The following is an 11,933-nucleotide window of genomic DNA, read 5'->3' as shown; positions in this document are numbered from 1 at the left end:
CATCGCAAACTTGACACCCGTCACCCGTTTCAGCGACGTCCGGAGCCAACCACCGACGAGCGGAAGTAGCTACGCATTCCCTGAGGCGTCCCTACGCGCGGGATACGGGGTAGGATTTACTACGACGCGGGGAGCAGTTCCTGCGTTTAGCGAAGGAACGGCAACCAATCCTGTGCGTCGCTGGCCGTCGCATCTGTTCTAGTACAGGTAAAAGTATTGAAAAACAATCAAAACGTTTTGGGCGTTGTTAAAACAAACCGCTTTTTTGTACCCTTTTGCAATACATTTAAGAATTAATTGGAGAGAAAGTTGTTCCAATATTATGCGGGATGTGCGCTACGCGCCTTCTTCAAACCAAAATGTCGAACCACGAGGAGCCGGGTGTGCCGGGGGCAGCGGAGGGGTCGGCGGAACCAACGGGGAGCGCGCGAGTGACGGCTGCTTTAGTCAGAAACAATTTTTTTATCTTTCGAGAACTTGCTATTGCTGTGCTCAAATAAGAATGTTTGGCGCAACATCTGTGATAATTCTTTCAAAGTGGTCCAGTGTTTATAGGTTGGTATGCTAGCCAGAGAATATATTTTTTTTCCTTTCGAAATTTAACTATTGTGCTCAAATAAGACCAGAGTGTTCAACAAGATATCTGTGATATATACTTAAGATTGCCCAATTGCTTACATGGTTCCAGTCGATGCTCAGTTTTACTTCCAAGAATGAAATATTGCCGCTCGCAAGGCTGAGAAAGCAACGCTCGGTCACGGTCCTCCAGAAAGTTCCCGTTTATTCATGTACCGCACGTAACTTCTATCATTTATCCCTGCTTTTGTTTTCTAGAAAGTGCGTGTTCATTCTCGCCCCGATCACGCGACGCTCGAACCGCCTTCGCCGAATCTTCGAGATAGCGGCGCACTCTAGATAAGAGGCCGCCCGCGACCTTGTCGAGTCAGTCTCGCCCTAGCGCTCGATTCTGCTGACACGCCGACTTCGACGCCCGCGACGCTCTGCTTTCTTCTGTTTCCTTCTTTATTTTTTTTGGCACAAGTTCGCCACATTAAACGTTTATTTCTTTCTGTTTATTTCCTGTTTTTGTTTGGTCACCACCCGTGACATTTTGGTGGAGGTGCGGGGTAACGCATGCCCCTGCCGCGTACCCCTCCAAGGGACCGCAGTGCAAGTCCGACGCCAAGCCCACGAAGAACCAACGAAGGCACTACCGAGATCCGGTTCAGTCGTCGCACCCAAGGCCTACACCCGGAATTCGGACTTCTGCCGCCCAGGACCAAGCAGCCAACGAAGCCGACGATGGCCAACCAGTCGCAGAGCCCCGCCGCTCCTGCCGTCGTCTACCTACCCGTCGCTCCTCGGACACCGGCTCCCTTCTGTTTGATAGATTGAGGGCCCGTACCGTGAGGACAGGGTGTAGCGAGCCAGGATGCGACCGACACGTTTCAGAACACAACAGAGGAATGAATTTAATCAAGCGACAACAAGTAAGTACAGCGAGAGGGGGCGCCACAGGAATGCGGCAGACTATTTACAAAGTCAATAGGTGGCGACCTCTACATCTCCCCCCTTTATGAAAGATGAAAGATGGAGGAAGCCTACTACATCAAACTTCACAAATTTAAACGAGTCGGCCGAACAACACGTCGGCCACTACGAGTTCGCACAACACCGTCGCTGTTGGTTGGGACCGGGACCGGCTCAGTGGCAGGGGGCGGCCCTGTCGGGCTTGCGGGTCGTGGTTGTTCAGGAACCAAGACGTGTTGCGCTGATTCGGGCTGATCTTGTAGTTGTGCCTCTCCACCGAAAGGCGCGAGATGGCGGCGGTTTCGCTGAAGAACACCACCCCGTTCTGTTTCCACGATATAACTTCGTGGTCGTTGAGCAGGACTCAACACTGTAGCGCGCACTTGATCAGGTCTCACCCAGACTTGCTCTCCGGTTCGAAGTGACGGCAGGTCCCTGGCCGCGTGACGCCGGTTGTAGTCTGCAGCCTGTTGTCTTTTGTAGACTAAATCATTGCTGGCTACCTTGTCTTTCACTGGCCAGTTTGGACGGAGCTGCTCGTCGCGCTTAGGAACTCGGGTCTTCAGCTGCCTCCCCATCAAAAGCTGGGCTGGGCTGAAACCGCTCACTCCCGGGGTGTCTCGGTAGCTGAGGAGGGCGAGATGGGGGTCATCTGCCTTCCGAAAGAGGTCTTTTACCGTCCGGATCATTCTCTCAGCTTCTCCATTAGACTGGGCGAAGTGAGGGCTGCTGGTCATGTGGTCAAACCCGTAAGATTTAGCGAAATGTGTGAACTCTCTCGAAGAAAATGGTGGACCGTTGTCAGACCTTACGCGCTGAGGAATTCCATGGCGAGCGAAGATGCTCTTGATCACGTCGATGACAGCCTGAGCTGTCGTGCTTCTTAGCGTTACAACCTCCGGGAATCGGGAGTAATAGTCCACCACCAGGATGAAGGTTTGTCCGTTGAGGTGGAATAGGTCCATGCCGAGCATTTCCCACGGACGACCGGGGAGAGGGGTGGAGACCAGCGGCTCCGACAAGTTCACACGAGTGGAGGCGCACTGCTCACAATTGGTAACCATGGAAGTGATCTCCGCAGTTATGCCTGGCCACCATACCGATTCTCGAGCCCGGGCTTTGCTACGGTTAATTCCCTGATGTCCCTCGTGCAGCAACGTCAGCACTTGCAGCCTCAGTGAAAAAGGGATGACTAAGCAGGCACCCTTAAGAAGAACACCGTTGCAAACAGATAGCTCATCCATCATGGCAGCATACTTTCCGAGATGTAGCGGTAACTTTGACTTCTGCGGCCACCCGCGCTGGCAAAAGGAGATCAGTGCACTGCACTCGCCATCAGAGCCTTGTGCTTTCCTCACATCCTCCAAGCTGACAGGCAGTACTTCAGAGGTGCTGTCAACTACCTCTGTGGCAAAAAGTTCCACAGTGTCCAAAGGACACGGCGCCTTTGGAGGAATCCGCGACAAGGTGTCTGCTGTAGCCAGCAGCTTTCCAGGCACATAGAGCATCTGGAACTGATAGCGCATAGTCTTGAGCCTAAGTCTCTGTACCCGCGGAGGTAGCATGTCAAGCTCCATCTTTCCAAACAGCGAAACAAGGGGCTGGTGGTCCGTCTCCACGTCGAAGTTTATACCACGAACGAACTCGTCGAACCGCTGGATGGCCCACGCCGTCGCCAATGCCTCCTTTTCCGTTTGACTGTATCGTTGCTCGGTGTCTGTCATTGACCGCGAAGCGAAGGCGACCGGTCGACGTTCTCCCGACGGCTGAGTCTGCAGCAAGACGGCACCGAGTCCAAAAGAGCTTGCGTCTGCAGAAACCGTCGTGGCATACGCCGGGTGGTACTTGGCCATGCACCGGTCTGAAGTGAGCAGCTCCTTGACTTTTGCAAACGCTGCTTGTTGTTCATGCTGCCAAGTCCAGCTTGTAGTTTTGTTCAAGAGGACTCGAATTGGGGCAGTGACGTCAGAGATGTGAGGCAGGAATCTTGCTAGGTGGTTTACCATCCCAAGGAGGCGTCTGACGCCAGCGATGTCACTCGGTGGATCCATGGTCCGGATGGCTTCCACTTTGCTGGGATCCGGCCTGATGCCTTCTGCCGAAACAATAACTCCCAGGAAGGAGACCTCGGAGACTCCAAACCGGCACTTGTCTTTGTTCAACGTGATGCCAGCTCCTGCTAGCCGCGACAACACCTGCTTGAGCCGAGCGTCGTGTTCCTCCTGGTTACGTCCAAAAACAAGAATATCGTCGATCATATTGGCGACGCCTTCTTGACCTTCAAGGATTCTGGCCATTTGTTTTTGAAAGTACTCCGGCGCCGAGGTGATGCCGAAGGGGAGTCTACAGAAACAATAACGGCCGAAAGGAGTGATGAAGGTCGTGAGCTCCTGCGAGCCGGCTGCCAGCCTGACCTGATGGAAGCTTGCTGTGGCGTCCAACTTCGAGAAGATGGCCGCGTCGCCCAGGAGACCAAGGACCTGCTCGACTGTCGGCAGGATGTGGCGCTCTCTGAGTACCACTTCGTTGAGCCGTGTCAGGTCAACGCAGAGTCGATACGCTCCGGTAGGCTTCGGGACGACGACGAGTCCGGAGCACCATGGGGTTGGTTTGTCGACGCGACGAATCACTCCGTCGCTCTCCAACTTGTCTAACTCGTGCCTGACGACCTCTCGCAGCGGGATGGGAATCCGACGAGGTGCGCTGAGTGAAAATGGCACGGCGTCTGGCTTCAGGCGAATGGTGTACTCATCCTTGAGTGTGCCCAGTCCGCGAAACAATTCGGCATGTAGTGTTGTCTCGGGAGCATCCACAGCACCTAGGAATTGTACAACCTTGAGAGCCTCAATCGCCGGAAGACCCAGAAGAGGTACGGAAAGGGAGTCGATCACATAGAGCCGCTGAGAGCTTGTCCTCCCTTGCCACTGCAGTCGTGCCAGATACGACCCCAAAACACGCAGCGGTTGACCTCCGGGTCCTGTCAGCAGGCTTTCCACCTTGTCAAGCTTGGCCGGCACGTTGGGAAAGTCACTCGGTACGGCAGACACTTCCGCTCCAGAGTCCACCTTGAATTCCGCGGTGTAGTTATTCACGGTGACGTCCACGTACCTAGCTTTAGCGGATGTTCCCACAGCGTGCAGCTGGACAGAGCCGAGCTTGCCTTGCTTGACTTTCTTTGCACGGCACACTTCGGCGAAGTGTCCCTTCTTTCTGCAGTAGTTGCAGAGCGAGTCCCGTGCTGGGCAGTCTGAACGCGCGTGAGGCGCGCGACCGCAAAACGAACAGGCCGATGACTCACGGGGATGCCCTGCTCTGGCTTGGGCTCCGCTTGCACGAGCTGCTTTGGCGTCCGAGCGCCGACGGAATGGAACTTTATCTTTTTTCGTAGCGTCGACTTGGACTGCACGGGAACTCTCGTTGCTTGGCCGCGCAGACGCTTTCTCTTTATCGGCGTCTTCGGACTGACGTGCCTGGGTCCAGGCTTCAGTGAGAGTTAACTTAGCGTTCCGACACAGCTGCTCCGAGAGACGCGTGTCACGCAGGCCGACGACAAACCTGTCACGAACTAGACGCTCTTCTATCGCCGCTGACGGGTAGTTGCAGCGCTTCACGAGCTTACACAGCTCCGCGTAATAGGCATCCACGCTTTCGTCAGGTTGCTGGATGCGTTTGTGGAAACGCGAAGACTCGTAGAGCTCGTTGGCTGGATGCACGAAGTGCGCCGTAAAGCGAGCAACCACTGCGGTGTACGAGGCGAGGGACGCCGCGTCAAGCGAGAACGTGTTGAGCAGCGGACGAGCTTCTGGACCCATACAGTAGAGTAGGGAGCGTACCTGGACGTCTTGAGGCGCTTGTCCGAGCCCAGACACGGTGACATAGTCGTCGTAGCGGTCTCGCCACGTCGGCCAAGTCCCGACGTTCGAAAAGTCGAACGCGTCCGGCTGCCGCAGATTGACGCCGACCCACTGCGGGCTGGATTCCTTGGACATGATTGTAGTGTCCTGAAGGCTAGCGTCGAGGTCGGTTCACTTCTGACACCATGTTTGATAGATTGAGGGCCCGTACCGTGAGGACAGGGTGTAGCGAGCCAGGATGCGACCGACACGTTTCAGAACACAACAGAGGAATGAATTTAATCAAGCGACAACAAGTAAGTACAGCGAGAGGGGGCGCCACAGGAATGCGGCAGACTATTTACAAAGTCAATAGGTGGCGACCTCTACACCTTCCACGGCGAAAGCCACGAAGACATCGACGACTGGGTGCAACAGTACGAACGAGTGGCTCGCCATAATGGGTGGACACCGGAACAGTGCCTCCAGAATGTTTACTTTGCCTTGGAAGCAACCGCGCGGAACTGGTTCGAGAACCATGAAGCATCAATCACCACCTGGGAGCAATGCAAGGCTGAGTTGGGAAGAACATTTACCAACCAACACCGAAGAGAACGCGCCGAAGACCTCCTTCAAGCGAGGGTTCAGGGCCCTAATGAGAGCGTCGTTAGCTTTGTCGAAGATGTTCTTCGACTGAGCAGCCGCGCGGATCCTGACGCCCCAGAAGAAAAGAAGCTGAAGATCCTAATGCGGGGCGTGAAAGAAAACATCTTCGGGGGCCTCGTGCGGAGCCCGCCTACCACTGTCCAAGGTTTCATCACTGAAGCCACCAACATCGAACGTGCCCTTCACGCACGGGCCTCGCACTACCAGAGACTTCCCGGCTTCGCTGCCCTCTCGACGTCCAGCTGCAGCATCCCGGACATCCGCGACATCATCCGGGACGTCGTGCGGGAGGAAATCAGGAAGCTGCTACCTGCTGCCACAAGCCCGGCGACGGCCTCAGTCGCCGAGATTGTCCGGGACGAAATTCATCAGGCGCTGCAGCCAGAAGTTCTCGTCGGCGCCACTCCCGAACCGCCCACGCTGAGTTACGCCGCAGTTACCCGACGACCATCGCCCCCAGCTCACCAGTATACGGCGCCACCCCGACGTGAGCCTCCAGCGCCGGAGTATTCCCGACGCCAACAAGATCGGGCGCACGTCCACCCAGAACAAGCTGCGCCGCGAAAGACCGACGTGTGGAGGACGGCTGATCGACGCCCGCTCTGCTACCACTGCGGGGAAGCCGACCACATCTACCGCAGCTGCCCCTACCGTCGACTTGGGCTGCGCGGTTTCCACCCGAACGACCCACGCCCGAGGTACGGCGAACGCCCTCGCGACATTGAGGAGTACCTCCGACGCTCGCCCTCCCCAGTGTCGTCTCTCCGCCGTGGAGCCCGCTCCCCATCGCCACGACGTTCAGCGTCCCCAGTGTCACGACCCCGCCGAGAAAGCGTCTCTCCCCTGCGTCGCCGGGAAAACTAAGTGCGGCAACGCCTGGAGGTGGCGTTGCCGAAGACGACCGTAGTAAAGAGCCTCCAAGAACGACGGAGCGCTCCCACTCTCTCGGCGCTACGGATCACAACGACGTCCCTGCATCGGTGTCGAACAACCTAAACGTTATAATCGACGGCCACGACGCATCGGCACTTGTGGACACCGGGGCAGACTACTCAGTCTTGAGTGGGAGGCTCTCCCGCCGCCTTCGAAAAGTCATGACGCCGTGGGAAGGACCCCAAATACGAACCGCCGGAGGACATCTCATCACACCAGTCGGGAGATGCACTGCTCGCGTCGAGATCCACGGTGAAACGTGCCCCGTCAAGTTCGTCGTTCTGCAAGACTGTTCGAGGGACGTTATCCTCGGAATGGACTTTCTCTGCGAGTATGGCGCCGTCATCGACCTCGGAACAAACCCGCTGACGCTACGAAAACCTGCTCCACCAGCGGAGGAACCCGAAGCGACGTCACCCACGGTCCGAGTCCTCGCAAACCACGTAAACCTGCCACCGCGGTCGAGTGTTTTCGTACTTGTCGGGATCGATGAAGCTTCCTGTGGCGAAGTTCTTCTCGAGGGAAGCCTCCAATTGCTCCTGGGAAGAGGCATAGGCGTCGCAAGGGGAGTAGCTGAACTTCAGGATGGGCGGACTGTGGCCCTCGTGACGAACTTCCGAAACGAAACGCAACACCTCACGAAAGGTGCAGCCGTGGGCCACGTCGAGAAACTCCGAAACCCCGCCGAAATCACTGCGATCACTGACGAATCCTTGCCGCCCCAGCAAGACAGTACGTCGCCAGCGCAGCTCGACATTGACCCTAAGCTTCCGGACCCTGAACGGCGTCAGCTGGTTAACCTCCTCGCCGAATACCGCGACTGCTTTGCGACGTCGTCGAAGGTGCGCCAGACCGCGGTTGCCAAGCACCGCATCGTTACTGAGGACGACGCGCGCCCTGTGCATCGATCGCCGTACAGAGTCTCCGCTAAGGAAAGGGAGGTGATCCATCAGCAAGTTCAAGAGATGCTGAATGACGACATAATCCAACCTTCAAGCAGTCCATGGGCCTCTCCAGTCGTGCTGGTTAAGAAGAAGGACGGAACTCTTCGGTTCTGCGTGGACTACCGGCAGCTCAACACGGTTACGAAGAAAGACGTCTACCCACTCCCCCGCATCGACGACACTCTAGACCGGCTGCGCCACTCTCGATACTTTTCATCGATGGACCTGAAGAGCGGCTACTGGCAAATCGAGGTCGACGAACGGGACCGAGAGAAGACAGCCTTCGTCACGCCGGATGGACTGTACGAGTTCAAGGTGATGCCCTTCGGACTATGCACAGCGCCAGCAACTTTCCAGCGTGTCATGGACACCATACTGGCAGGGCTGAAGTGGCAGAGTTGTCTCGTCTACCTTGACGACGTCGTAGTATTTTCAGCTGACTTCGACGAGCACTTGAGACGACTCCGAGCTGTTCTTCAAGCCATTCAGACCGCCGGACTCACACTCAAGCCGTCAAAGTGCCGGTTCGCCTATGACGAACTGAAGTTCCTTGGCCACGTGGTTAGTAACGAAGGCGTCCGCCCAGACCCCGAGAAGACTCGCGCCGTCGCGGCATTTCCAGCGCCGACAGATAAGAAGGCCGTGCGAAGATTCCTTGGACTTTGTGCCTATTATCGACGCTTCGTTCGGGATTTCGCAAGGATTTCCGCACCACTTACGAATCTCACGAAGGACGCCAAGAAGTTCGAATGGGCCGAGGAGCAACAGCAGGCATTCGACGAACTGAAACGACGACTCCAAACTCCTCCTGTGCTTGGACATTTCGACCAGGATGCGGAAACAGAAATTCACACGGACGCAAGTAACGCGGGACTGGGCGCAGTACTAGTCCAAGTGCAAGAAGGCATCGAGCGAGTCATCGCCTACGCAAGTCGGACATTGTCCAAGGCGGAGAAAAATTACTCCACAACTGAGAAAGAATGCCTTGCGGTCGTCTGGGCAATAACGAAGTTTCGTCCGTACTTGTACGGCAGCCCGTTCCGTGTAGTCACGGACCACCACTCGCTCTGCTGGCTTGCGAAGCTGAAGGACCCGTCAGGACGCCTCGCTCGATGGAGTCTTCGACTACAAGAGTTCAACATGACAGTGGTCTATAAGTCAGGCCGCAAGCACAGCGACGCCGACTGCCTGTCCAGAGCCCCCGTCGAAACCCCTTCCGGCTGCAGCGACGACAATGACGACGAGTGCTTTCTAGGAGCAGTGAACACCGACGATATGGCACGACGTCAACGGGACGATCCTGAGCTGCGGGCATTAATCGAGCACCTGGAAGGGGGCAGGAGTACCATGCCACGTGTCTTCTCACGAGTACTGCCGACCTTCGCCATCCGACAAGGTGTACTCTACAAAGAGAACTTCGGCAACAACAACACACCTTGGTTGCTGGTAATCCCGAGTGACCTTCGAGAGGAGATCTTCCAAGCCTGCCACGACGACCCGACATCCGGACACCTTGGTTACAGCCGGACACTGGCCCGTATTCGTGAAAAGTATTACTGGCCGAAGCTCCCCAAGACCGTCCACCTATACACACGATCATGCCACGAGTGCCAGCGACGCAAGAAACCGCCGACGAGGCCGGCCGGACTTCTGCAGCCCATTTCTCCTCCAACTACACCCTTCCAGCAGATCGGAATGGATCTACTTGGTCCTTTTCCGCCTTCGACGTCGGGGAACCGCTGGATCATCGTCGCCACAGATTATCTCACGCGGTACGCCGAAACGAAAGCTCTTCCTTCAGGGACTGCTGTGGAAGTCGCCAAGTTTTTCATCGAGTCCATCGTCCTCCGGCACGGCGCTCCCGAGGTTCTGATTACAGATCGCGGATCTTCGTTCATGGCCCAGCTGACGCAAGAGATCCTTCGTCTCAGTGGCACCGGCCATCGTCGAACCACTGCATACCACCCACAGACCAACGGACTGACCGAGCGACTCAACAAGACAATCGCCGATATGATCTCTATGTACGTCGACGTAGAGCACAAGACGTGGGACGAGGTGCTGCCCTACGTCACATTCGCCTACAATACGGCGGTTCAAGAGACCACTGGATTCACCCCTTTCCAGCTGGTACATGGTCGGAAGGTAACGACCATGCTGGACGCCATGCTGCCCCATGAGCCATCTGACAACGAGAGCGACGACGCCCAGGCGGTTGCTCAACGCGCCGAAGAAGTTCGCCAGCTCGCCCGACTCCTGATTCAAGACCAGCAACGCGTCGACGCCGGCCGCTACAACCTTCGTCGCAGGGACGTCCACTTCCAGCCCGGAGATAGGGTGTGGGTATGGACGCCCATCCGTCGCCGCGGCCTCAGTGAGAAACTGCTGAAACGGTACTTTGGACCATACAAGGTACTTCGTCGCCTCGGCGAGCTGAACTACGAGGTGATGCCCGACGGAACACGAACATCGTCACGCCGCCCACCACGACCTGAGGTCGTCCACGTCGTGCGCCTGAAGCCGTACTACGCTCGATAGGACTGTGGACCTTTTGTGCTCCAAAAGACTCTTTAGTGTATCGTTCTTTTTTATTTTGATTTGTTTTACACTGCATCGGGGCGATGCACTTTTAAAGGGGGGAGTAATGCCGCTCGCAAGGCTGAGAAAGCAACGCTCGGTCACGGTCCTCCAGAAAGTTCCCGTTTATTCATGTACCGCACGTAACTTCTATCATTTATCCCTGCTTTTGTTTTCTAGAAAGTGCGTGTTCATTCTCGCCCCGATCACGCGACGCTCGAACCGCCTTCGCCGAATCTTCGAGATAGCGGCGCACTCTAGATAAGAGGCCGCCCGCGACCTTGTCGAGTCAGTCTCGCCCTAGCGCTCGATTCTGCTGACACGCCGACTTCGACGCCCGCGACGCTCTGCTTTCTTCTGTTTCCTTCTTTATTTTTTTTGGCACAAGTTCGCCACATTAAACGTTTATTTCTTTCTGTTTATTTCCTGTTTTTGTTTGGTCACCACCCGTGACAATATTACATTCCATGTTATCACACTTTTATTCATGAAGTCACAGGTTTTTCTTTAAGAAATAAAGCAATTTTCAAAACAAACTACATGTGCACTGTCTTGAGATAACACAATCACCTAACTTTGATGAAGTACCATAAAAGAGATAATAAAATGGAGCAAAAGGCAAGACGCTCTGAAGCATTTGTAAAATGAAACAATGTCCATGACAACAATATCCCTGGTTCAATCAGCAACTAAGAAAGCAATCTCTGCAAAAGCAAGCATTTCTTTCTAGAGGTAGTCTAAATTACTTCTGAGTTCTTTGCAGGGGCAATCCAGATGACCTGTTGGTCTGGCAACTAAACCTCCGAACCGTTTCTGTCACTGTCGACTTCGTCTCGTGCCTTCTGCTCATAAAAAAAAAAAAAAGGCTGTATCGATTTCACCGCAATGCACTCGACACGTATCCGGAGGCAGCACGCTGGCTGTGCGACGAACTTCACAAGGTGTAGGAGCTGAAGAGAGTATGTAGCTTGTGGACGGCCATGACTGTGGAGCAGGAAGCGATGTGTGCACTTTACGGCTTCCACGCGTAGGGCTTCACTGAGGGCAAGGATGTGACGGGGTCCTTGGTGGTCAGGACCTCAGTCGTGGTGGCGAGAGGTTCCCTGTCGCTGGCGGCGTCCGTGCTGGGCACCACCGCAGCGAGGGCGCTGAGGGGCTTCCCGACGGTGTCCCTGGTGGTCGGGACTACCGTCGTGGCGGCGGACCCCTTGCGTGTGGCGCTCCGCACGGGCACGTCTGCGGCGGGTTCCGAATCGGGCGACAAGGCGCTGCCTCAGAGCCTTCCCCCTGTCCGAGAGGCCGACCGGAGGCCGACCGGAGGGCCGGCAGGAGCCAGCCTCTCGGGAGCCGACGCTGACCTCTCCGAGCTCGGCTCAGAACCGTCCGAGCTCGGCTCAGACTCCAACTCTGACTCTTCAGGGTCGGACTCTGACTCCGGTTCTGGCTCGCT

At 55.9% G+C, this 11,933-nt stretch overlaps 1 protein-coding gene across 1 annotated transcript in view; it reads right to left on the bottom strand.

Moving 5' to 3' along the window:
- Positions 1-1,776: 1,776 nt before the first annotated feature.
- The window catches only part of LOC121837371 (uncharacterized protein K02A2.6-like), a 105,066-nt gene continuing 94,909 nt past the window's right edge, over positions 1,777-11,933 (bottom strand). The window contains exons 2-3 of the mRNA XM_042292979.1: positions 3,902-5,000; positions 1,777-2,165 (exon numbers count right to left, since the gene is read on the bottom strand). Of these exons, the coding sequence (XP_042148913.1) occupies positions 2,077-2,165; positions 3,902-5,000 (1,188 nt within the window). The 3' untranslated portion in view covers positions 1,777-2,076. The remainder of the gene's footprint in view (positions 2,166-3,901; positions 5,001-11,933) is intronic.

This window comes from Ixodes scapularis, unplaced genomic scaffold (assembly GCF_016920785.2).
Source record: "Ixodes scapularis isolate PalLabHiFi unplaced genomic scaffold, ASM1692078v2 PGA_scaffold3__209_contigs__length_174095766, whole genome shotgun sequence".
Taxonomy (NCBI): Eukaryota; Metazoa; Arthropoda; class Arachnida; order Ixodida; family Ixodidae; genus Ixodes; species Ixodes scapularis.
Note: the sequence above shows the minus strand (reverse complement) of the source record. Positions and strands in the feature narration are given on the sequence as shown.